The 25,590-nt window shown below is 41.7% G+C and overlaps 1 protein-coding gene across 6 annotated transcripts in view; it reads left to right on the top strand.

Moving 5' to 3' along the window:
• The window catches only part of Vps13d (vacuolar protein sorting 13 homolog D (S. cerevisiae)), a 256,478-nt gene that overhangs the window by 42,449 nt on the left and 188,439 nt on the right, over positions 1-25,590 (top strand). For all 6 annotated transcript variants that reach the window (XM_005403951.2, XM_005403955.2, XM_005403954.2 and 3 more), the window contains exons 19-25: positions 909-3,122; positions 4,513-4,664; positions 6,416-7,447; positions 11,455-11,545; positions 13,081-13,207; positions 15,406-15,586; positions 23,145-23,327. In XM_005403951.2, coding sequence (XP_005404008.1) covers positions 909-3,122; positions 4,513-4,664; positions 6,416-7,447; positions 11,455-11,545; positions 13,081-13,207; positions 15,406-15,586; positions 23,145-23,327 — 3,980 coding nt within the window. The remainder of the gene's footprint in view (positions 1-908; positions 3,123-4,512; positions 4,665-6,415; positions 7,448-11,454; positions 11,546-13,080; positions 13,208-15,405; positions 15,587-23,144; positions 23,328-25,590) is intronic.

Below are 25,590 nucleotides of genomic sequence, written 5' to 3'. Positions count from 1 at the left end.
TTAAATATAGGCATATAAGATTGATCAAACAATTAACATTGCATATTTTAATATATATTATTTCCCAGTACTTAATTGTAGGGGTAGAGCTCTAATCTGTTTGTGATACATGGCATAGATAAAAAGGAACACCTGGAAGGTACTTTCATCACTATAATTAGATTCAAATAGCATTTGTTGAGGTGGGGTGGGAGAATGACAGGATTCATGGGGTAGATAAAATTGGGAAGTTTATTAACTAGTCTCAGCCTTACCTTTGCTGAGCAAACCGGAAAGAGAAGAGGATGGGGGTGCTAAGGGGAGTGTTAGAAGGGAATTAGATCTGACTGAAAGGGTCAGAACTGCAGAAAGCACCTGCTCGATTGGATAAAACAGACTTCCCAGATGAATGATTTTGTGATTTCCTCGACTGTAGAGAGGGCTAAGCGCGGGTGGAAAGTCACGTATTGAGCGGTTTCTGCTCACGAAGCTTGGATCTGGGCTCTCGGGCTGTTGTGTGGAGCAAGGCAGAGGGGGCCTCTCTTCTCTCAGAACTTTTCTAGTGCAGGAAACAGAACGAACGCTGAGAATGGAAAAGGTAAAGAAGTGGAGTGAGGGGACAGTGACAGCCACTCACGGCAGTGCGTCCCGCAGCTGGGGAAGCCTCGCCCCAGCCTGTGCTTGTGGCCGGCAGCGCTCCAGCTTTTCTTGCAGTCAGATGTGTTCACTCACTGTGTGTTGGTTTCCAAATTAATAGATAAGTTCACATGGAATAAATGGTACATATATAATTTTATGCTTAGAGTGCTCATCCATTTTTTAAAAAAAATAGGGTTGGCTGAAGCTCTGCTTTTCATCGTTGTTACACTAAGGAGAAAAAGAAGCGAATAACAGACATGTATTTTGAGGCTTCTCTTTTCTTTCTGCAGAGGACTCCAGGAGGAAAAGTGGGGATGGGTCAGCTTGTGAAGAGAACCAGTTCAGCGATGACGAATATAAGACCCCACTTGCCACCCCTCCCAATACCCCACCTCCAGAGACAGGCAGCAGCAGCGGAGAGAAAACACCTCCCTTTTCTGGCGTTGAATTCAGTGAAGAACAGCTTCAGGCACGTTTGATGAGTACGAAGATGTATGAGAGGTACTCCCTGTCGTTCATGGACCTCCAGATCATGGTCGGACGCGTGAAAGACAACTGGAAGCATATTCAGGATATTGACGTCGGCCCTACCCATGTGGTAGAGAAATTCAACGTCCACCTCCAGTTAGAACGCAGGCTCATTTACACTTCCGATCCCAAATACCCAGGGGCCGTACTGTCAGGCAACTTACCAGACTTAAAGATCCACATCAACGAAGATAAGATATCTGCTCTGAAGAATTGCTTTGCTCTCCTTACCACCCCAGAAATGAGAACTTCTGACACTCTGATTAAAGAGAAGATTTTCCCCCAGGAAGGACAGCGGGGAAGCTTGCAGGACTCTGTCGTGAACCTGACCCAGAGCATCGTGATGCTGGAGCAGCACACCCGCGAGGTTCTGGTGGAGTCGCAGCTGCTCCTGGCTGAATTTAAAGTTAACTGCATGCAGCTCGGCGTTGAGAGCAGCGGCCGGTACATTTCTGTGCTGAAGGTGTTCGGCACCAACGCGCACTTCGTGAAAAGGCCTTACGATGCCGAAGTCTCCCTGACTGTTCACGGTTTGCTCCTGGTGGACACCATGCAGACCTATGGCGCTGATTTTGACCTTTTGATGGCCTCACATAAGAACCTGAGTTTTGATATCCCAACAGGAAGTCTCCGGGATAGCAGGGCGCAGTCTCCTGTCTCTGGGCCGAATGTGGTCTGTGTAAATGAGGTAGCCACCCCAAATGACCAATCAGCAGCTAGTGTTTCTCTTGAAAAAATTCTCACCAAAGAACAAGAGTCCCTTATTAAATTGGAATATCAGTTTGTGAGTTCAGAGTGCCCATCAATGAACTTGGACAGCACTCTTCAGGTGATTTCCTTACAGGTAAATAATCTGGATATTATCCTAAACCCAGAGACAATTGTGGAGCTGATTGGTTTTCTTCAAAAATCCTTCCCCAAGGAGAAGGATGATTTGAGCCCCCAGCCTTTAATGACTGATTTTGAAAGAAGCTTTAGAGAACAAGGAACGTATCAGTCTACTTACGAACAAAACACCGAGGTTGCAGTAGAAATCCATAGACTTAACTTACTGCTCCTTCGGACAGTAGGAATGGCAAATGGAGAGAAATATGGCAGGAAAATTGCAACTGCAAGTATAGGTGGCACCAAGGTGAACGTCTCGATGGGGAGCACGTTTGACATGAACGGTTCTCTCGGGTGTTTGCAGCTTATGGATTTGACGCAGGATAATGTTAAGAACCAGTACGTTGTCAGTATTGGCAATTCCATAGGCTATGAGAATATCGTCAGTGACGTTGGCTACTTTGAGTCTGTGTTCGTCAGAATGGAAGATGCAGCCCTTACTGAAGCTCTGAGTTTCACGCTTGTTGAAAAATCGAAGCAGGAGTGTCTTCTCAGCCTGAAGATGGCTTCCTTGCATTATAACCACTCTGCGAAATTCCTGAAGGAGCTGACGTTATCCATGGATGAGCTGGAGGAAAACTTTCGAAGCATGCTGAAGAGTGCCGCCACCAAAGTCACCACCGTGTTAGCTACCAAAACTGCCGAGTACAGCGAGATGGTGTCCCTCTTTGAAACTCCAAGGAAGACCCGGGAGCCCTTTGTCTTGGAGGAAAATGAAATATATGGATTTGGCCTGGCTTCCCCTCATGCAGACACTGTAAAGCTAATCTTGAACATAAACATTGAATCCCCAGTAGTTTCCATCCCTCGGAAGCCTGGGAGTCCGGAGTTGTTGGTAGGACACTTGGGACAGATATTCATCCAGAATTTTGTGGCAGGAGACGATGAATCGAGAAGTGACCGTCTGCAGGTAGAAATCAAAGACATTAAACTATATTCTTTGAATTGCACTCAGCTGACAGGCAGGGAAAGTGCTGGGTCTGAAGTAAATCGGACGTTTTGCCCTCCCTCCGGGTCTGCCAGTGTCAACAGTCAGGAGGAAGCGCACTTCACACGACATGATTTCTTTGAGTCTTTGCATAGAGGTCAAGGTGAGCAGCATAACCGTTGTTTCATTTTGTTTAGAGCTTCAAAACCCAGCTTGTGTAGCATTTTGCTAAAAAAACCCCAGTAACAACAAAGCATTTTCTTTTTAGTTGTCCTCAGTAAATATTTTAGAAATCATAATAGGATTGTATATCTATATCTATATATTTTTTTAATGGTACTGAGGATTGAACTCAGGACCTGTGCATGCTAGGCAAGCACTCTGCCACTGAGCTACATCCCCAGCATAATAGGATTTTAATAAAATGCTTCATAGTAGGTTGTTATTGCTTTACTTTTTTTTTTCATTTAACACTGTTTGACAAAGTAAGGATTTGTTGAAAAAGGATTTCAGTCTCATCCCTTTGAAACTGGGTGAGTGCTTATTTAAAGATGCTTCAGTGGAGAAATTCTATTAGGCTGTTGTTTAATTTGGTCAAGCATATCTGATTTTCTTGTGTTAGGCTGTAGATCTTAGTTAAATTATTGTAGCCCAAGATAGTTTAAGAGAGCGACATAAACAGAATATAAAATAGAGTGTGCGTATTACATTCTCCTTGTAGCATCCTGCCATCTTCTACAGTGGGTTGGCCCAGGGATCTAGGAATGAAATTCTTGTGTTTGTATTCTGGATCCAATTAGCTAAAACTCAACAGCTCAATCTGTTAGTCTTGGCTTTCACAACAGTCAGGTAAGTGCTAGCCAAGGGCATGACTGTATTTATTGGTGAAGAAATTGTTGGTTCTCAGCTGTTACTTCACTGATTTGCTTATGTCCTTGCTGAGAGATTCCTTTCTCTACTTGGATAAAGGTTGTTTACTTAGCACCTTGTATGGTCCTTGATTCTGACTTCTGCTCAATGAGTGAGATCCATCTGTAGTTGAAAGCTAGGTAAGGATGAGCAGTTTGGTTTGGAAAACCAGTTCGGGATACTAAGAGATGCTTAATGTAGTCTCTACTGGAGTAGTGTTGACCAATCATATATTAAAGGTGCTGACTACAACATGCCATGAAACTATTCCTCCCCCATAAATTTATCTTGTACCTCTGCTGCTTAGTGTGGTCTCTAATGTTTGCTCTCAATCAGTGACTCCATGAACCAGGCTAATTTGCTCTCCTGGTCGAAGAGTAACTCATGGACTCTATTTTATGTACTCTTCTTGACTTTTTTTTTTTGTCTTTTTGAGACAGAGTCTCACTGTGCAGTCAGGCTGGCCTTGGGCTCACTTTGTAGCCCAGGCTGGTCTTGAACTCGCAGTGATCCTCCTGTCTCAACCTCCTGAGTGCTGGGGTTACAGGCGTGCGCCACCACGCCCGGCTTATGTACTCTTCTTGATCTGCAATAACAAAGTAGCCACTAGTGTTCACAGTCTGTCATCTCCTGTCTTCTGCCAGCCTTTCACATCCTGAACAACACCACCATTCAGTTTAAACTGGAGAAGATCCCTATTGCGAGAGAATCGGAATTGACCTTCTGCCTTAGTCCGGATGACCTAGGAACTGCTAGCATCATGAAGATTGAAGGGAAATTTGTCAATCCGGTTCAGGTAACCATGCAGTTGATTTTCATGGCAGGGCAGTTGAGGGTATACACAGACTGAGTGTACCCTGAGATGCTTGGGACCAGAAGCGTTTCCGACTTCGGATATTGGAGTATTTGCAGAGACTTTATCAATTGGTTGAGCATCTGTAATTCAAAAATCTGAACTTGGGGGGTGGGGATTTAGCTCAGCGGCAAGCGCCTGCCTGGTAAGCGCGAGGTCGTGAGTTTGATTCCCAGTACCGGCGAAAACCAAAAAAAAACAGCAAAAAAAAAAAAAAACCTGAACTCCATAGTGTTCCAAAATCTGAAATTTTTAAACCATCATATCAGCTTTCAAAGAATTTCGGATTTCAGATTAGGACTGTTCAGCCTGTATTTGTTTATTTTATATTTATGTTATATAAACCTAGATAGATTATAATATATTGTATATTTATGTACATTGTGTTAGAAGGCAAATATATAACTTTAAGGAAATATCATTAATGCATATGGCTTGTTGGTACTTTGTTCCAGTAACTGTGGAGCCCTTTTATCATTGGGCAGTCAGTCTCCTTAGTCCTCTTCATGTGGAATACGGGTCAGTAGTACCGATGAAGAAGACAGATCCTTAATTCAGTTACCATTCAGAACAGGAAAATTATTGCTTAAAGAGTAAGTGTCGGCTGGGGATGTAGCTCCGTGGCATAAGTGCCTGCCTGGCAAGTGCAAGGTCGTGAGTTTGATCCCCAGTACCGCAAAAAAAAAAAAAAAGTAAGTGTCTCTCTTTCTTAGGAGGATATAATTCTTGTCACTCTTTTGGCATACTCAGACCAGCCTATAAAACAGTGTAATTTTTTTTTTTTTTGGTTTTTCTCCGGTACCGGGAATTGAACTCACGACCTTGCACTTGCCAGGCAGGCACTGTGCCGCTGAGCCAAATCTCCAGCCCCAAAACAGTGTAATTATCTGAGCTGTTGACAGATCTTTTCAAGGGAAAGTCAGTCTTCTGCCTCTGTGGTGACATACGTTAGGATCGAGATAGTGTGTGTACATATACGTGTGTGTGTAGGGGACTGTGTATACGCCCTTTGTCCTTCCATAGTGCCACTTCTTAAAATTTTATTTTACAGGGAATAGAGCAAAGAGCATTGTAAAAAAGGAGGAAGGAAACATAAGTAATCACGGCTCATTATCTTTGTTATTTAAAAAGTACTGAACATTCGTTGTTACACTAATTGGTGTTTAATCGGTGTTAAAGCCAAGAGTCCTGTTTCTTAGTCTCGTGATATATCCACAGTAGGTTTTAGGCAATAGTCTCTGCAATTTCTGCAGTTATTTTGTGTGGTTTGGAAGAATGGCTTTGCTGATTCAGGCACATAGTCAATAATTACTGAACATTTACTGTATGTAGATTATTCTACAAAGTGCTAGGGAAGTGCTAGGCAGGAAGAGTTAAGGGCAGAAGCTGCGGGGAGGGGTGGCCTATGCCTATAATCCCAGCACTTGGGAGGCTGAGGCAGGAGGATCCCTGTGATTTAAGGCCATCCTGGGCTACCTGGTGAGTTCCAGACCAGCCTGGACTTCTAATGAGATCCTGTTTCAGAAAACAAAAACAAGACAAGCAAAACAAACAAAGGACAAAAAAGAAATGATAGGGATAACACTTGCTATCTACTAACTTAAAGTCTTGTGGGAAATCTAGAAAGATCAACTGTGCAAATTTGCGGGCACTGCATCTGAGTGGAATAACTGTGTTTTTCTCTTTGAACACAGGTGGTGTTAGCCAAGCACGTTTATGAGCAGGTTTTGCAAACACTGGACAACCTGGTGTATAGTGAAGATCTGAACAAGTTTCCAGCCAGCGCTGCCTCCCCGCCCTGCCCTAGTTCTCCTCTGCCGGCCCTCAGTACCTGTGGCGAACCTTCTGCGGAGAGGAAGGAGAACGGGTTGTTCAGCCACTCCAGCCTTTCCAGCGCTTCTCAGAGGTCCTTGTCTGTGAAGGAAGCCAAAGCCTTTACGCAGATTCAGGCCAACTTTTGTATATCAGAGCTTCAAGTTCAGCTAAGTGGAGATCTGACTTTGGGAGCCCAAGGTCTTGTGAGCTTGAAGTTTCAGGATTTTGAGGTGGAATTCAGTAAGGACCATCCTCACACCTTATCCATTCAGATTGCCCTGCGGTCTCTGCTGATGGAAGACTTATTAGAGAAGAACCCAGATTCCAAATATAAGAACCTGATGGTGTCTCGAGGCGCTCCTAAGCCATCCAGCTTAGCGCAGAAAGAGTACCTGTCTCAGTCTTGCCCTTCGGTGTCCAACGTGGAATACCCCGATATGCCGCGGTCTCTCCCTTCCCACATGGAGGAAGCTCCTAATGTCTTTCAGTTGTACCAGAGGCCCACCTCTGCATCCCGGAAGAAGCAAAAGGAAGTCCTCGATAAGGACTATCCCCTGACCCCACCCCCTTCTCCAACAGTAGATGAGCCCAAGGTATTTGCTGGAAAGAGTAAATTTGATGATTCCTTGGTCCACATCAATATCTTCTTGGTAGATAAGAAACACCCAGAATTCTCTTCCAGCTATGATCATGTTAACCGGAGCATTGATGTTGATTTTAACTGCTTGGATGTGCTGATCACACTGCAAACCTGGGTCGTTATATTGGACTTCTTTGGAATTGGCTCCACTGCAGACAACCATGCCATGAAAATGCCGCCGGAGGACATTCTACAGAGCGTGAAGTCGGAGTCCAGCGCCTCCACAGAGTCTGCACTGCAGGACCCAGTTAACACTAAGCTGGACCTCAAGGTATCCACTAACTGAGCTCCATAGCATTCTAAAAACGAGCTTGAGTCTGCTGATGTAGATATGAGTTTTTTGCATTTATTGTGGAAAATAGGTTTTGTTGGCCGGAGAGCTAAATAGTCTTGGGTATCTGCTACCAAAGGGTAGACATTAATATTTTAGAAAGGGTTTTGGTGTAAATGCTGTCTGGAGGCAGGGACAATATGCAGGTTAAAGAATTTACCTTACTTTTGGGATGTGTAATTCATTAAATTACTTTGCTTTTTCTAGTCTCTGTTTCCAAATCTATCGTCTAAGATAACGAAGTGAGGCAGTGTATACTAAGCACCGAGCAGAGTGTCTCGTATATTAGCAACTTCCAAGTATGGCTTTGTATTATCATCTCCCCATTTTCTCTAAATGTTTTTGTTGAAGGCAAGAACGTAGCTGTTATTCATGAATGAAGTATCTAAAGTTGGACTGCCTGGCCGGGACTCCTGGTAGTTTCCCTGTAATTACACATCACTGTGTGGCCTTGGGCAAATCATTTAACCTCCTCTCCCTTTAAGTCTTCATCAGTAAGCGGGATGTTCAGGGTGCCTCCTCCGTGGGATTGAGCGTTCATTCCGTGAGATAACCCACGTGGCACGCAGTAAGCATTCAGCGAGTGGCTGTTACTGTTTTCATTTTATGGGTATTACCATGTTTGCACCCTGTGCTGGATACTCGTATTGTAACTATATTGAAAAACCATACAACAGACCAGCATTTGGCTTTAGGGCTGTCTGCTGTGTGGTGGGACAGTAGGATACGAAGGCAGTTACACTGAATTGGCTATTTGGGGTGCCCGGGCCTATTGTAACCAGCCCCTGCCCAGGGTCCGGGGATCAGGCAGTGGCTGATTGTATTTATGTGCCTTGCTTCGTCTCTGTGTCTTGGCGTGTGTGCATGTATACACGCTTCTGGGGTAAGTCAGGGAGGAGAATCATGTTGTTTCCAGGGCCATTGTCTTATTTCCGCCGCTGGTTAGTGGGCTTCATGCCTCGTGAAGTGGAAGAGCTGTCAGGGAGGGATGGGAAGGGGCCAGCTCTGCTTCCCTTCGCAGTGGCTGAGGAGTGCTGTGAGGCTGTGGCACTTTGTGCCCAGCCGGGGCCTGCAGACGCGGTGTGTGCAGTCTGGTTGGACTTCGTGTGCTCCAGACCGTGTCCTGGGGGCCTGCATTGATTGAGACGGCCGCTTCCGCTGGAGAACAGGACTAGGAAGACGGCCCCTCGACAAACGTCAAAAGAGTTTTGAAAAATATTTTTATTACGAAAAATTTCAAATGTATCATAGGGGAAGAGTATAACAAACCTCCATGTACTCAGCCTTGTAGTTCATCACATTTACTTTATTCCCATTTTGTCTTTGCCCAAGTATTTTAAAGTCAATTCCAGAAAATGTATCATTTCACCTCACTATACTTGTGCATTCATTTCTAGTAAAGAATGAGGGTATTCTTACATAACCGCGGTGCGTGTCCCATCTAACGAAATGAACAGAAATGCCCTAGTAGTGTGTAACACCTACCAGGCCACACTCAGATTTCCCTGATTTTTTTCCCAAATGCTCCAGTTTGGTCTTTATAATTTGGTAGAATATTATGCTTTTCTCAGCTAAAGTTTCCTTATCTATAGAATGAGGAGAATTCAATTAAGTTTTTGAATTGGGATCTAAGGTTCACATGTTGCATTATTTGCCATTGTTTCCCCCCTTTGGTTTTTTTTTTTTTTTTTTTTTGAGACAAGGTCTTGCTATATAGTTCAGGCTGGTCTTGAACTCATTATGTAGCCCAGGCTGGTCTCAAATTCACGGCAATCCTCCTGCCTCAGCCTCCTGAGTGCTGAGATTATAGGTGTGTCCCTCCATGCCTGCCTCCTTTGTTTTTTTTTTTTCAATCAGGTTTTATTGGTACATTTTAGAAACACGCAATGATTATATTCATCAGAGAGAGTTGTTACTTGTATGTGATATATATATATATATATATTTTTGTCTTTTTGAGACAGTCTCACTATGCAGTTCAGGCTGGCCTTGAGCTCACTTTGTAGCCCAGGCTGGTCTTGAACTGCAACAATCCTCCTGCCTCAGCCTCCTGAGTGCTGAGATTACAGGCATGCACCACCATGCCGGGCCTTTGTACATGATATTTGTGACTGTGCATGATATAACTTGAGTTTTTGCTCCTTTTGGTTTTTATGATGGGGTGTTGCTCTATAGTTCAGGCTGGCCTTGAACTCGTTATGTAGCCCACGCTGGCCTCAAGCTCTTGGCGATCTTCATACTTCAGCCTTCCCAGTGCTGTGATCACAGGCGAGCACACCACATGTGGCCTGCTGGCATACTTCATAAATCTCTTCTACTTAAAATAAACCAGCCCCCTTCCCTTTTTATTCTGCCCACACGTTTGGGTTTCGAGACAGACGGGGATAGGGCCTTGAGCATGTCCTACAGCCTGGGTTGTCTCTTTCCTTGTTTGGTCATCTGCTCCTTTGGTCTCTTGTCTTTAGAAATGGCAACTAGCCCCAGAGGGTCAGGTTCGGATGCAGCTGGTGGGTGAGAGCTTGTCACAGTGGTGCTGAGTGCTTCCTGTCGCCTCTGAGAGCTGTCCCCTCTTTTAGTGACCGTAAGACTCCTGCTTCGAGTGGGTTCAGGTGGTGCTGGCTGGACTCCACCAAACAGAGCATTTTCACACCCAGTGGATGCCTTACTTTGGTGACTGAAGGAGCTTTTCTTACATCCCCCTTTGTGATGCTTAGGGTGCCTAAACGTCTTTCTGTGGCTTCTGCCAAAAATGCTACTGTCAGGGACCTGGAGCTGCCCTGCCCAGGGTCGCTGCTCCAGCCATAAAAATCTGCTCTTTTTCCCCCTGCCTTATTCTATAAATATATTTTCTTCTTTCTCATCTCTTATTATTTTCCTTCTTTTTTTTCTCATCTTTTGTTCTCCCAGGCATTCATTCACCAAACATTTGCTGAGTACCACTCTGTGGTGGGCATTGAGAATAAAAGCCTGAGCGTGGTCTCCGCCTTCTGGCTGCTGTGAGCAGGAGCTGGAGATCGAGTCGCTCTGCGCCTCCTCCTCTCTCCCACCTTCTCTTCAGCCAGTGCCTGGTACCAGTGGTGGGGACCAGTGGTCATTTTCAGGGCAAGGGAACTTGTTGGGTCCCAACTCAACAAGTCTGAGACACATAAATCTTCTTAGTGGTTATAATTACAATGTTACATGACAGAATTTATTTATTATAAAGAATGCCATTCTCAAGACACAAGATTTTGTTTTCCCTCTGTTTTTAGTTGTCCCCAGTAAGGAAGAGTCTGCTGGTAGTTCCTAGAGGAAATCCTATTTAGTCAACCGAAGCATCTGTTAAATATTTTTTCAAAGGTGCTGGGTGGGTCTCCGTTATCATTTTGCCTTAATAGATTTCTTAGATGAGCCGGCGGCATGGTGGCGCACGCCTGTAATCCCAGCACTCAGGAGGCTGAGGCAGGAGGATCGTTGCGAGTTAAGGCCAGCCTGGGCTACAAAGTGAGCTCAAGGCCAGCCTGAACTGCATAGCGAGACCCTGTCTCAAAAAGGCAAAAAAAGAAAAGATGTCTTAGATGTTTTACTTCCTAACTCTGAGTTACTGCAAAATTGTGCAGTATTTCCAGTGAATACCACATGGGAAGGTTGTTTTCTGACAGCATCACTAACAGATTATAGACAAGGTAGGTGCAGAGAAGACGCTGCGGAACCGGGATTAGGCTGCCTGGTTGAGTTCTTTTCTGGCCAGCTCTGTCAGCGGGTCATAGTTTGATCGGGTGAACAAAACAGAAATGAAACTGACGTCGTGAAAGCTCTGCCTGCCAATTTCTCAAGGCTTTCTGAGCCGCTACACAGTTGCCTCCCTCACCTTTCTGCATCTTCCTTGATTTCGTTCAGCTATTTTCTTGAAAGATGCCTCTTTCTTCCTTGTAATATTGGCCTTGCTTTGTCTTCTGTATTCCTAGGTTCATTCGCTCTCTCTCGTGCTGAATAAGACCACCAGTGAGCTCGCTAAAGCCAACGTGTCCAAATTAGCAGCACACCTGGAGATGATTGGTAAGTGGGGAAAACTCGATTGCGGAAGCTGGTGTTTGAACATCCCAGCAGAAATCCAGTTGTCTGTCCATGCTAAGTAAGGTGTGGATCAGTGACTTGGTTATGATCTAGTCATAATTTATGATAGGTGTCCTCAAATATTGGCTTTTGGATCAGACTAGTCTAGATAGTTTGTTAAAAATGCAGGTGTTAGCTGGGTGTGGTGGTGCATGCCTGTAATCCCAGCACTCAGGAGGCTGAGGCAGGAGGATCGCTGTGAATTTGAGGTCAGCCTGAGCTACATGATGAACTCAAGGCCAGCCTGAACTACACAGCAAGACCCTGTCTCAAAAAAAAAAAAAAATTTTGCAAGTGTCTGGCATAATAACCTTCCTTTGCTTCTGCCCCACTTCTGTCCCAAGAATTTGATTTCATAGTTTTTTTTTTTTTTTTTGAGACAGGGTCTTGCTGTGTAGTTCAAGCAGGCCTTGAACTCACTATGTATGCCAGGCTGGCCCTGAACTTGGTGGTGATCCTCCTGCCTCAGCCTCCTGAGTGCTGGGATTACAGACAGGTGCTGCCACAACTGGCTCCTAGTGTAAATTATTTTAGAAAAGAAAACCTTCCAAGAAGAGATTGGTCTTTAAGATTGGGAGAAGTTTGGGTATTTTTTGTTAGAAGAGCTAAGGAATTAAAAATAAGTACATGCCTTCAGTTCACTGGGAGCTGCCCCCGCGTGCCACATGTGTGCACCTTAGCCATTGTAATGACAGCTATGTAATAATTATGATGATACATTTTGTTTTATGGAAGCAACAATTCAGAATATTCTAGTCAGGTTCATGCGGCACATGCTTCAAGGGCTCTTCTTTCTCTCCTGCCTTCCCGGGCTTGCTGCTGTGCATCAGCCCTGTTTCCAGTCAGTGTCTCCAGTATGTCAGCCTCTTTGATTTTGTTCCTTTATTTCCCTTGACATTTCTGTTTTTAGGTTTTTTTTTTTTTTTTCTTCCGGTACCAGGAGTCGAACTCACGACGTTGCACTTGCCAGGCAGGTGCTGTGCCGCTGAGCTAAATCCCCAGCCCCTGATTTTGTTCTTTTATTAAACCGTGGTAAAACCCACTTTTTGTTGCTTGACTCCCTGCCATGTTTTGAACAGTTCCTCCTTTATTCTTGTATCCAAGATGAAGATAGTAGACCCTGTGTTGTGTCACTAATTTATAATTAGTGGTGTAACTCAAAATGGATTATGTTTTCATTTTTATTTGTAAGTGTTTCGTCCTTTAAACTGTGTGTGCATTTACTTTAATTTCTTCTCCTATAATGTTTGGGCTTAAGGTCACTGTATTACTTCAACTCTCGGAGTTGGGCATAGAGACTCTGAAACATTGCATGAAATATATTTCTGGGTGTTCTGGGATATGAAACTGCTTCTGCCATTTAGTTTGATTAAAAAGTGGAAGTTTAAGGCATGTATACATCAGTTTTTGTCCCTAACGTACTAAAAGTGGGTGAGGCCAAGAGGTGCATACTAACATGTTGTCGTTTAACACCCTAGAGGGAGACCTGGCCTTGCAGGGGAGCATTGGGAGTCTGTCTCTGAGTGACCTCACGCCCCACGGAGAGTTCTACAGAGAACGGTTCACGACGAGTGGAGAAGAGGCGCTCATCTTCCAGGCTTTTAAGTAAAATATCGATCCTCTCCTTGGCAGTGTTTTGTAATCATTTGCTGTTTAGCGTAACATTCCTGCTGGCTTCACCCAACGGTGGTACCGGTATGACTGTCCTGTCGGGCGGCTTGTACCACTGGTGGTAAAAATGGATCTTACCACTTTTATTGGTCTTCTTACTAATGAAATTAATAAAAAGCCTCCCAGTGGGACAGTGAGGCAGGTGCCACTGGATGTCGGTACCACTGGTGGTTCAGGCTGCCAACTGGCAAGATGCACCCACTACAGCCCTGTTGGGGATGCGTTAAAATTCTTACTGGCTCATCAATGAAGAAAAGTTTAAGAAAATTTTACTTTCTTAGGTAGAGTTGCAAAGACCTGGTTGTGAGAAGCCCTGATTTATAAGAACTTTTGTTAAAAGAGGATCTGTATTTACGTGGGCTGTTCAGGCGTCATAAATAGGTGTGGTATGATTGAGATCATTTTGTTAGAAGGCCTCGCCTCGTTTTGGCTTCTGTATGTGACCTTGGGCAAGTCACTTAATCCCCACGCATCAGTTTTTCTCTACAAGTATTGAAGGGACTTAGATCATTTCTAAGCTTTCATGTAGCTGTAGGAATTTTGGAATGATTTCAGTCTAAGAGTGTTGATGATGAGTAATAAATTATTATTTTTATTTATAAGCATGATATATATTGAATCCTTTATATTTTAGATTTTAGAAGGCATCTTTAGACCTGTCTGCATTTTAAAGAATGATTTCTTCAGAAGACAGAGGGTTTTTTGGTGTTGTTTTTTGAGACACGGTCTCGCTGTGTAATTCAGGCTGGCCTCGAACTCACGGCAGTCCTCCTCCCTCAGCCTGCCGAGGATTATAGATGGAGCAACCACACCTGCAAGACAGAGAGTTTTAATTTTTTTTTGGTACCAAGAATTGAACTTAGGACTTTGCATTTGCCAGGCAGGTGCTGTGCCACTGAGCTATGTCCCTGGCCCAAAACAGAGAGTTTTCCTTTTTTTTTTTTTGCTACTGGGAATCAAACTCAGGACCTCATGCTTGTTAGGCAGGCAGTTGTGCCACTGAGCTATATCCCCAGCCTTAAGACAGTTTTAAATGGTGGTTTTCTACCTCTCTGAAAGGTGTAAGAAAATGTAGATGTCCAAGTCTGCCCCTCAGTGTTCTGGTTTGGTTGGTCCAGGGTGGTGTTCAGTCTATTTTTCCCCCCTTTTTAATGTGCTAGTGCTCATCCAGGATTGAGGAAAATTGTTCTAAAAGATATCTCTGGGCTGGGAATAAAGCTCAGTGTTAGAGCTCTTGCCTAGCATGTGTGAAGCTCTGGGTTCAATCCCCAGCACTGAAAAAGAAAACAAAACAAAGTCTTACAACTTTTTCAGGTTACCGCACATCAAGTAGAACATTACCACACTGGGATGGAAATTGAGATTGATGTGTTTTTATGACATACTGCAATGGCATGGTTCTATAGTTAAAAGAGATGATTAATGTAAAACACTTTTACTTCTCTGGCACAGAATGGGTGCTTAGCAAATGTGAATTTCTGTCCCCATTTTTTTTTCCCCTAATGTGCTAATTTCTTAATTTTATGGTATCATGTTCTATTGAATTTAAAACAATTATAAAAGTCTTCTGACTTAAATCGAGAGTCCTTTCTTCTTTGGTCTACATTTTACTGAAGTAAAGAGAAGACTTCTGTCTCCACAAGACAGTTTTCCCCAGAAACACTGGTTATGAGGCCTGATTTTCTTTACCCACTAGTTGGTGGACTTTATTTCTATCTTTCAAGTCCATATTGTCACAGTCTTTGGCAGGGGCAGCCATGCAGGAATACTCCCTTTCCGTGAAGACAGGGAAGAGAGGTGGGGGCAAGGTCAGAGCCATGGGTGGCTTCTGGGTGAGCTCTGGGCGTGGAGCCGCCCACTGCGTGCAGCTCTGGGTATCAAGTTGCTCGAGAAGGGATTCATTTGTGAAGGTTTTTATTTTTATATTGAAGCTGTTTTTTTTTTTTTTTGAGACAGGATCTCCATATGTAGTTCAGCTTGGCCTTGAACTGACTGTGTAGTGCAGGCTGGCCTTGAACTCATGGCAGTCCTCCTGCCTCAGCCTCCTGAGTGCTGAGATTTGCAGCTCTTTTCTAGGGCGGCTCTAACTGTGTCTTGCTGTGGTCTTAGTCACATCTTTGTCCTCATCCTAGATATGGGCAGCCCGACCCTCTGCTCCGGAGGGAGTACGACATGCGGGTGAGCCTGCAGATGGCCTCCGTGCAGTACGTGCACACGCAGCGCTTCCAGGCCGAGGTGGTGGCCTTCATTCAGCACTTCACTCAGCTGCAGGACGTCCTGGGGCGCCAGCGAGCTGCTATCGAGGGCCAGACTGTGAGTAGCCTCCTTTCTCCAAGTTGCGTTTTCTTTCTTTTGGTCTTTTTGAGAAAGGGTCTCGCTATGCCGTTCAGGCTGGCTTTGAGCTCACTCTGTAGCCCAGACTGGTCTCGAACTCACAATGATCCTCCTGCCTCAGCCTCCTGAATGCTGGGATTACAGGTGTGCGCCACCATGCCCGGCTCTCCAAGTTGCTTTTTCGATTTGGTTTATCAGTAGAACTTTTAAACCCCCAGAGTACATCTGGCAAATTTCAGTGTAAAAATTAAAGGTTAGTTATACTTACTGTGTGTCCTCGGAGCAGGTTAGTGGTTGGAGAGCTTTCTTCCGTAGTTATTATAGCACGCTTTAATTCTGTTTAAAGTTTAGCTTCAGCTTTCTGTTAAAAAAGATGCTGGGAATGTACAAAGGACACGTAAGACTTCTGGGCCCTTCAGGGTCTTAGTGCTAGGTTTGTTTTTGTTTCTTTTGCAAATGCATGAAAGTTTGCAGACCTTGCAGTTGCACCTGTAACGCCTTAGTCCTTGGTCGTTTTTCATGGTATGTAAAGGTGTTTCCATTTACAAAGGAATTAAATCTAAAGAAGTTAATATATATATCCAACAGCTTTCATAGTTGTTTGAAAAGTAACATAAATTGAAAGAATCACATGTATTTATTTATTTTTAATTTTTTCTTTTTGATACCAGGAATCAAACTTACAACCTTGTGCTTGGCAGGCAGGCTCAGTGCTGTTGTTATATCCCTGGCCTTTATTTGTAATTTTTGTGTTTGGTGCTGGGAATCAAACCCAGGGCCTGATGCATAGTAGACAGATGTACCACTGAGCTGTAGTCCCAGCCTGAAAGACCAGTACTTTTACCTTATTCTTTTCTTTTTTTTAGAGAGAGCATCTTGCTTTGTAGTTAAGATTGGCCTTGGCCTCACTATCTAGCCCAGCCTGGCTTTGAACTTGGTGGTGATCCTGCTGTTTCAGCCTCCTGAGTGCTGGGATTACTGGCATGTGCCACCACATCTGGCTTTATCTTACTTTTTTTAAAAAATGAAAAAAAATGTTTATCAGTACATGTTTGGAGTACAGAATGATTACATTCATTGTGAGGATTTAATACATGCCACATCTTAATTGTTTTTACTTTCTTTTATCTCATTCTTAAACAACCACAATTTCATACTAGTAGGATGTACCTCTTGGATACTGTACATATTTTCAAACTTGGAATCAGGCAGGATACCCCAACTTCCTTTTCTATTCTGCTTTTATTTTCTCACTGGTACTTGCTTTTTATCATAGCAGCTGGTAAAGACCCAGTTTTGCAAAGATGAGACTGCTTTGATTCTTTTTTTTGTTTTGTTTTGTTTTCCGGTACCAGGGATCGAACTCACGGCCTTGCACTTGCCAGGCAGGCTCTGTGCCGCTGAGCTAAATCCCCAGCCCCAATGAGACCTCTTTGAAAGGAGTATAGCATGATCTGATGTTGAATGTGATATCTCAAGCTAGTAGCTTGTGTACTGTCCAGTAAAACTTTTCCTGAAAGTTTAGAATGTCCTGGCAGTGCCCCATGAATTGCTGTAGCCTCCCATGGTGTATCGGTACAGTTTGGAACCACCGAAAACAATAATATAGCTATTTGCAAAAACTTGTTTTCTTTTTTAAAAGAAACTTCATTAGGTGAAAGGTTATATTTAAGAAATAGATTCTGTCTTGATACGACTTTTAAAAAAATTTACATTTTAAATTCAAATGAAAATCTTTTGAGTGTTATATGAGTGTATTGATTTGGTATACAATTAAAGTAAAAACAAGGCATTTTGAGAAAAGTTTCTTTATTACTTTTCCTGCACCAGTGCCTGCTTCCAGTTTCCTTCCCTGGAGGGAGACAAAGATACTAATTTCTTGTATATCTTCCAGAGACTATATTAAAAAAAAAAAATAAAAGCACAATCAAATTATGGAAAGTCTAGAAAAAGGAATCATACATTTTACCAATCTCTTAGCACTATAGGTATGTTTTAATTAGTTTCCATTTTTTTTTTTTACTGTAAATTTTTCCCTGGTTATAAGCAATAGATACATAATCTTTAAAAAAAGTTTTAGTATTTGACTCATATAAAAGATTACCTATAGCATGGTTAGAAGTTAGTGATAAAGTGAATATGAATGCACTGTGAAACAGAACTAAGACATTATTTTCGATATAAAAGGGGCTATTTATTATGGGAGTTGGCTCATGCAGTTGTGAAGTTTGAGAAACTGCATGATTTCTGCGAGCTAGAGAACCAGGAAAGCTGGTGGAGTCATTCTGCCAGAGACCTAAGGACTGAGAATCAAGGGACGCAGTGGTATGGCTGATGCCCAGGCCAGCCCTTGCAGGGTGGGCGGGCACTGTGGAATCAAGACATTACAAAGAACATGTAAAGCAGTGTTCTCTTTTTTTTTTTGTTTTTTTTTTTCCGGTACCGGGAATTGAACTCACGACCTTGCGCTTGCCAGGCAGGTGCTGTGCTGCTGAGCTAAATCCCCAGCCCCTTGGGCGGTGTTCTTTCCCCATCTCGTTTCTGATCAGCCGCTCTGCTAACCACTCTTATCTTTAAGGGTCTATTACACCCTTAAAAATTTGTTTGTTCTGAGCTCCACAAAAATGATATTAAACTGTATTTAATGTTCTGTGACTTGGTCTTGTTCTTTTAGTGCATGGAGGAAATTCGATACGTATATTTGCATTTCATTTATTTTGACTATTGTGTTTCATCATGTGTATAGTACAGGGCATTTATCCTTTTTTGCTGTGAGCATACAGTTTTTTGCTGTTGTGTACAGTGTCTTGTGATGAACATTTATAGGAGTTGCTCTGAGATACCGAGGAGTGGAATTGCTGGCCATAGAGCATGTGCATGTTTATTTTGCAAAGATAATTCTGTGCTGTTTGCCAGATTGGCTGTGCCAATTAATATTTTCCCATCAGCAATGCATAAAAGTTCTTTTTAATTCATATCCTTGCCAATACTTATATTATTATACCTTCATTTTGGGCCAGTTACGAGATGTAAAATATTACGTTTATGGTTTACATACACTTTTAAAGAAAACATCAATTTGAGTAGCATACAGAAAAGTATGTTAATTTTATGCATATGTTTTTAGAATCTGGCTTCTTAACTTTTTTATGTCCTTTTTCCATCTTTTGTATTTTTCATAGTTACCCTATGTAATAACTATATAATCCATCAAGTTAGTTTATTTAACCATTTCCTTTTTTTTTGTTTGCATTGCTGGGATTGACCTGAGGGCCTTACATGCATGCAAGGCGAGTGTTGTACCCCTGAGCTACATCCCAGCCCCTGTTTCCCTATTTTTTAATATTTAAAAATTGTTTCAACTGTTTCATTCTATGAGGAATGCTTCCATGATTGTCTTTTTTATTCTTATTTCCAGGATTGCTTTTTAACTTTTGAAGTATTTTTATGGATTAATTCCTATAAATGATATTTTTTTGATGAAAGCTATGTATACTTTTTGTTACTTTTAGTACAACTCTGCTAAATGTTGTTGGTTAGAATTGTGCATATTTAAAGCAATTACTTTTATATGTATGGTTTAAATGGCAGTAAATCTTACTGTGGGTTAAGAAATGAGACACTTGTGCTTTGCTGAGTAGTTGGGCGTAACCTCCTGGGGTACATTTTACTTTATCCCCTTAAATAAGACAAGGAGAAGATCAAAGGAGTGTCTTTCTGTCTTGAACATTGTCAAAGTTGTGGGCTTTGAGAAAAGCTGATCTCATGAATCTTTAATCCGGCTGTTTGAATTACTTAGATTTACAGAGAGAGCTAAAGACCTACTTTCATTTGGTAAGATTTAGAGGTTATTTTGTTGAACTTTAAATTCCTTTTCTTCTAATATTGAATTGGTGACAGATGTATTTGATTTCACTGCGTACTTTTTTTTTTGTGCTGGGGTTTGAATTCAGGGCCTTGGCATGCTGAGTGTGTGCTCTGTTCCTGAACTACACTCCCGTCTCTAATAGCAGGACTTTTTTTGTTTTTGTTTTTTTGTTTTTCTTCTGGTACCGGGAATCAAACTCATGACCTTGCGCTTGCCAGGCAGGCACTGTGCTGCTGAGCTAAATCCCCAGCCCCAGCAGCAGGATTTTTATTCTGTATTTGCTGATGTCTGTAAATAATGAACCAATGTGATTTTAAATTTCTTTTTAATTTTGACATTTGAAATTTTAAAAATGTAAATTGTTCCAGATGTGATTTGGCTAAATATAAGTTACTTCCTTTATATTTTACTTGAGAAATACAATTTTTCTCTATCTTCTATCTTTTATATTTGTTGAATTTCTCTATTCACTAAACAACATGTAAGTACAGATATTTTTGAAGTACTAAGGATTGAGCTCAGGACCTTCACACTGAGCTACAACCCCAGCCCTTTTTATTTATTTAATTTGAATCAAGGTCTTACTAAGTTGTCCAGATGGGACTTGAACTTGTAATCATCCTTCCTCAGCCTTCTTCTGTGCTGGGATTACAGGTATATGCTTTTGGCAGGAAGTGCAGGTGTTTGATGGTGCTAAGAAGTGATACTGCAATTTAGGAATGGGAAACAATCTGGAGTTCAGGTTTTGCCCCTTATAGGTAGTCAGGCATCAAAGTTCCTTAATTCCTATGCTGACTTGGAACGGTGGCACCAGGATTTATCTCTGGAGGTGAGATTAGGGGTGATTTCAGTTTTCTTCTTTGCTCTTTTCTTCTAAATTTTTGACAGTGAATATGAATTAATTTATAATGCTAAAATACACTGGAAAACAAAGGCAGTAGACAGGGTTTTATAATGAAGAGTCACATATAGTTAGGAAATGAAAACAGTATTTATTGTTTGTAAATTTTTCTGACTTATGTACTTGACCTCTCAAAAATATTTTGTGGATTTATAGCTTTCTCTTTTTATTTTTTATTTATTTATTTTTGTTGTTTTAAGACAGGGTTTCACTGTGCACTTCAGGCTGGCCTTGAACTCACTTTGTAGCTGAGGCTGACCTCGAACTCACAGTGATCCTCCTGCCTCAGCCTCCCAAGTGCTGGGATTACAGGCATGTGCCACCATGCCCGGCTCAGCTTTCTCTTTTTAAAATGTAATACAAATTTAAATATAATTTTCACCTGCCAATTAAGATAATACTTTTTAAATAGGAAATTAAAAATATAGGTAAACAAAAGGTAGAAAATTATAGTATCTGTCTTGTTCCTACTTTGTAATATATATTTTTACCACTGTTCAATATAAGAAACAATTTCCATGTCATTAAATAATGGTTTCAGTAAATATGTAATATTTTATTAATACTTTATACTTTTGCCAGCTTTATCGTGATGAATTTACATAAAAGAAGCTTAACCAGCTTAAAGTGTACAAGTCAATGAGTTTTGACAGGTGTGTGCAGTTTTGTAAATCACAACTGCAGTCAAAATGAATTAAAGTCCAAGGAAGCGTCCTCCTGTCTTAACCACTGCCTTCTGGAAGGCCTGGTCTGCTCTCTCACAATGATTTTGCCTTTTAGAAAGAGTCCTGTGTAAGTGAAGTAGCACAGTGTGCAGCCTTTTGTGTCTGGCTTCTTTCACTTAGCAAGATGCCTTTGAGATCCGTCCATGTTGTTCCGAGCTGCAGCCGCTCGTTTCTTTTTATTGCTGGGTAGTATTCCACTGTCTGACTGGCCCTGTTGAGAACAGCTGGGCGGTTCCCAGTTTTTGGCTGTTAAAAATAAAACCACTGTGAACATGCACACTGCAGCCTTTGTGTGGCTCTGTGAGTTTGTTTCCCCTGAGTAAGTGTCTAGGAGAGGAATTGCTGAGTCTTGTGATGATGGTATGTTTAATGTAAGAAACTGTCTTCAAAATTATTTATTTGGTTCATTCTCTGCGTTTCCATATAAATTTAGTCATATGTGAAATTTTGTAGTAATTTTGTTTGGATCTGTCGATCATTTTGTGGAGACAAAATGACATCCTAATAATACTGAGATTTTGGCTCCTTGAGCAAGGTATCACTCTATTTAATTTTAATTTTAGAAATGTTTTGTATTATTGGTTGTGCCAGTCTTACACATGTTTAATTAAATTTATCCCTAGATAATACCAGTTTTTTTTTTTTTTTCTGAGGCAGGGTTTTGCTACATAGTTTAGGCTGGCCTTGAACTCATTATGTTACCTAGGCTGGCCTCAAACTCATGGTAATATTCTTGCCTCAGCCTCCCTAGTGCTGGGATTACAGGCATGTGCCACCATGCTCTGCTGTATGTTACCTTTTTTTTTTTTTTTTGGTTTTTCTCTGGTACCAGGAACCGAACTCACAACCTTGCGCTTGCCAGGCAGGCGCTTTGCCACTGATCTAAATCCCCAGCCCCTGTTACCAATTTTTGATGTTATTGCACAGGATAGAAATTTAAGAATACCAGTGTTCAATTGTTTGTTGAAGGTTGAGAAATACTATTAACTTTTGTGTATTGATCTATTGACTTTGTACCTTGCAGCCTTGCTAAATTTTCTTATTCTAGTTCCTCTAAATTCTTTAAGCCTTTCTACGTTGATGATTAGGTTGTCTGCAAACAAGAGTTTTACTTTTTCATTCCCAACTAATGTTCTTTTTCTTATTGTTGCCTTTTAAAATGGTACAGTGTTGAATAGAAGTGGTGAGACGGGATTTCCTTGCTTTGTAGGGAAAGTATTTAGGCATTCACAGTTACAATGCCATCAGCTCTTGGTAGGTTTCTAATGTTCAGAGGTTCCCTTTTCCTTTTCCTTTTCTTTCTTTATTTTTATTTATTTATTTTTTTTGAGACAGTGTCTCACAATGTAGTCCAGGCTGGCCTTGAACTCACTACGTTAACCCAGGCTGCCTCGAACTCACGGAAATCCTCCTGCCCAGCACTGCCCCCTGAGTGCTGGGATTATAGGTAGCACCACCACACCCAGCCCCGTGTGAATGAGTTTTAATATGTTGGTTTATCACTTCGGTGCAGATATTTTTCTATTTCCTTTGTGGTTTCTTTTTTTGTTTTTGGTTTTTTTTTTTTGGTTTTTCTCTGGTACCGGGAACCGAACTCACGACCTTGCACTTGCCAGGCAGGTGCTTTTGCCGCTGAGCTAAATCCCCAGCTCCTTGTGGTTTCTTTTTTGATCCATAGGTTATTTAGAAGTGTGTAGTTTAATTTTCAAGGATTGGGGGATTTTCCACCCTCGCCTTGTTACTGATTTCTAACTGAACTCTGTGGCCGTCATAGAGTATGCTCTGTGTGACTTTTAGTTGTTCTGCCAATTCATGAGCTGTGTGTGGTGGTGCACACCTGTAGTTCCAGCACTTTGGAGGCTGAGGTAGAAGGATCGCTGCAAGTTCAAGGCCAGTTTGGGCTACATAATGAGACCCTGTCTCAAAAATTCTAAATAAATAAGTCAATAAATACATTCATGAAACTTTCGGGAACCTGAGCTTATTTGGTGGTAAAATTCATGAGATAACGGAGCTATTAAGTAGTTTTCCTTCCTCTTTCAGGTTAGAGATCAAGCTCAGCGCTGTTCACGGGTTCTCCTGGATATTGAGGCTGGTGCTCCTGTTCTTCTGATCCCAGAAAGCTCGAGATCAAATAACCTGATCGTAGCAAATCTGGGGAAGTTGAAAGTCAAGAACAAGTTTCTCTTTGCCGGTTTTCCTGGAACCTTTTCTTTACAAGATAAGGTGAGCAGTCACTGGCCATTCCCTTTTCAGCTGGGCTGGTACTTGATCCCTGATTGAAGAATTCATATGCTTCCGTAAGATGATCCGTAACTGCTCTAACGTTTGCAGGATGTGTTGCTTGAAGAATACTTTGGCACTTCTTACAATAATGTTTGGAAGTAATCAGGAGAAGGATTGCTGTCCTTTTCATTTCACATTAGGGCAAACTAGAACTCTTTGAGGATAAACAATAAAAACGGAAACTGCAAATCACAAAGTTGGGAGAACTTTTGGAGATGTTTGATGAGCCCTCTTCACCCGTTTTGCATTGTGCAGACCAGGTGACATTTCTGCAACAGCAGGTGTCACTCTTGGTATTTTTTTTTTTTTTTTTTTTTTAATCATTCCTTGCTGCTTTCCAGAACAGCTTTTTAGTCTGTGCTTATTGAGTGCAAACTAATTATAGCATGCCAGGGAAGCACTTACTGAAGTGTGCCTGTTTCTAGTCGAATGGCTAATAACATGAGAGAGATTGCCTTTGAGATGTATGTAAGACTTGACTGTAAGACTGACAGAAATAAAGATAAATAGCTGATATTTGTTGAATGACTGTTACACATAAGTTGGTACTAAGTTCTTTACATACAGAAAGCAAGCCTGTTGCCTGCATTCACAACGCTGGTGACACCACCCGTGTGCATTTCCCCCCACCAGTTATATGTCAGCTCCCTATCGATGGCACTGCAGACCCCACTGAGACTCTTTGGTCTCCCACAAGACTGTCTTCACTGTATGCACCAGTCACAAGCCCAGGCCTTTTGTACTTCTGACCAAGGAGCTGTGAATTAGGGGTTCTCACTACCCCTTCCTCAGGCTCGATAATTGGCTGTAATGGCTCACAGAGCTCAGGGGAGACACGTATACCAGTTCATTATAGAGGATTTAACAAATGATACCAATAAAGAGCTGGATAAGTAGGTGCGTAGGGCAAGGTCTAGCAAGGCCCTGAACACAGAAGCTTCTGTACCCATGAATTGGAGTGTGCTGTTCTCCTGGCATGAATATCTATTCAATTTATAGCCTCCTAAACCCAGGCATTTATTGTTTTTAGTGGAGGCTCCATTATGTAGGCATGATAAAGGAAGTCATTGGCTGTTGGTGATTGGACCGAATTTCTAGCATCTCCCTTCTCGAGGTCTGGGGGGTATAAATGAAAGTTCTAGCTTTCAAATCATAATAATTTTGTTTGTGATAAACCTTTATTTTGAGACAGACGGAGCATACTTTGAAGTTAGCCTTGAAAGAATTGCCAAGATATTTAGTCATATGTGCAAAGAGATTTCTATTTTGTTAAGCCAAGTTATAAGACATAGTTTGTAATATTTTAATGAAAACATTTCCCTGTATTTGTTTTTGAGGATTTGATTTTAAGTGGCAGTGCATACAAGGATCACTTTTTCTTCAAGGTATTACATATTGTTGTTGTTGTTCTTTTGTCTCCTGGTTATTCTGGAAAACCTTATGGGATTCAGCAGTCAATTTATATTTAAACAAGAAAATGAAAAAATTAACCATTTATAATATTTTATTGTTCGGAGAAGCCTGCTTATTTTAATTTTTTTGCTGTTTTATTTTTTGTGAATTCTTTCCTATATAAAAAAGTTCTTTTAAAGGCCCGTTAAAAAGAATTTCTTTTCTTTTCCTTTTTTAAAGCCCTGGTAGTACTTCCTTAATTGTCTTACGTCCTGGAATCCTAGAAAGACTGTTGTTACATACCAGGGTTGTTCTGTAGAATTCCATAAGGGCGTTTGGAGTGTGTCATTTGATCAGATATTTGTAACTAGCCGAACTTATTTGTGCAGTGTACCTCTCCACATATACAGTCAAACTTAACTGATCAGAGTCTTTGTAAACAAATCATAACCTTCTTCATCTGTGGTCACTTTAGGTCGCACTCGCACATGTGAGGTTTGTGTAATACACGTTCCAGTAGTTAAGAACAGGAAGTGCTCCTCACCTCAGCCCTTGCAGACAGGTTATTTTCCCTCAGCTTTCATGACTCCTGTATGTTTGGAATTGTTTTACATAAATCCAGGTCTTAATCAATCTAGGTTTGAATTTTTTGTGTATGCTTGCCTTTTATTTTTCTTAATCATAGCTTGTGCTTAAACCATAATTTCTAAATCTGTCTTTCAAAGGCTTTGGGCTAATCTCTTCAAGCCAGTGATTTATTTAAACCAGCTACAGAAAGGATGTGGAGATAAATCAAATGAAAGAGCAACAA

Source organism: Chinchilla lanigera, unplaced genomic scaffold, assembly GCF_000276665.1.
Source record: "Chinchilla lanigera isolate Chin_1 unplaced genomic scaffold, ChiLan1.0 scaffold00085, whole genome shotgun sequence".
In the NCBI taxonomy this organism is placed as follows: Eukaryota; Metazoa; Chordata; class Mammalia; order Rodentia; family Chinchillidae; genus Chinchilla; species Chinchilla lanigera.
Note: the sequence above shows the minus strand (reverse complement) of the source record. Positions and strands in the feature narration are given on the sequence as shown.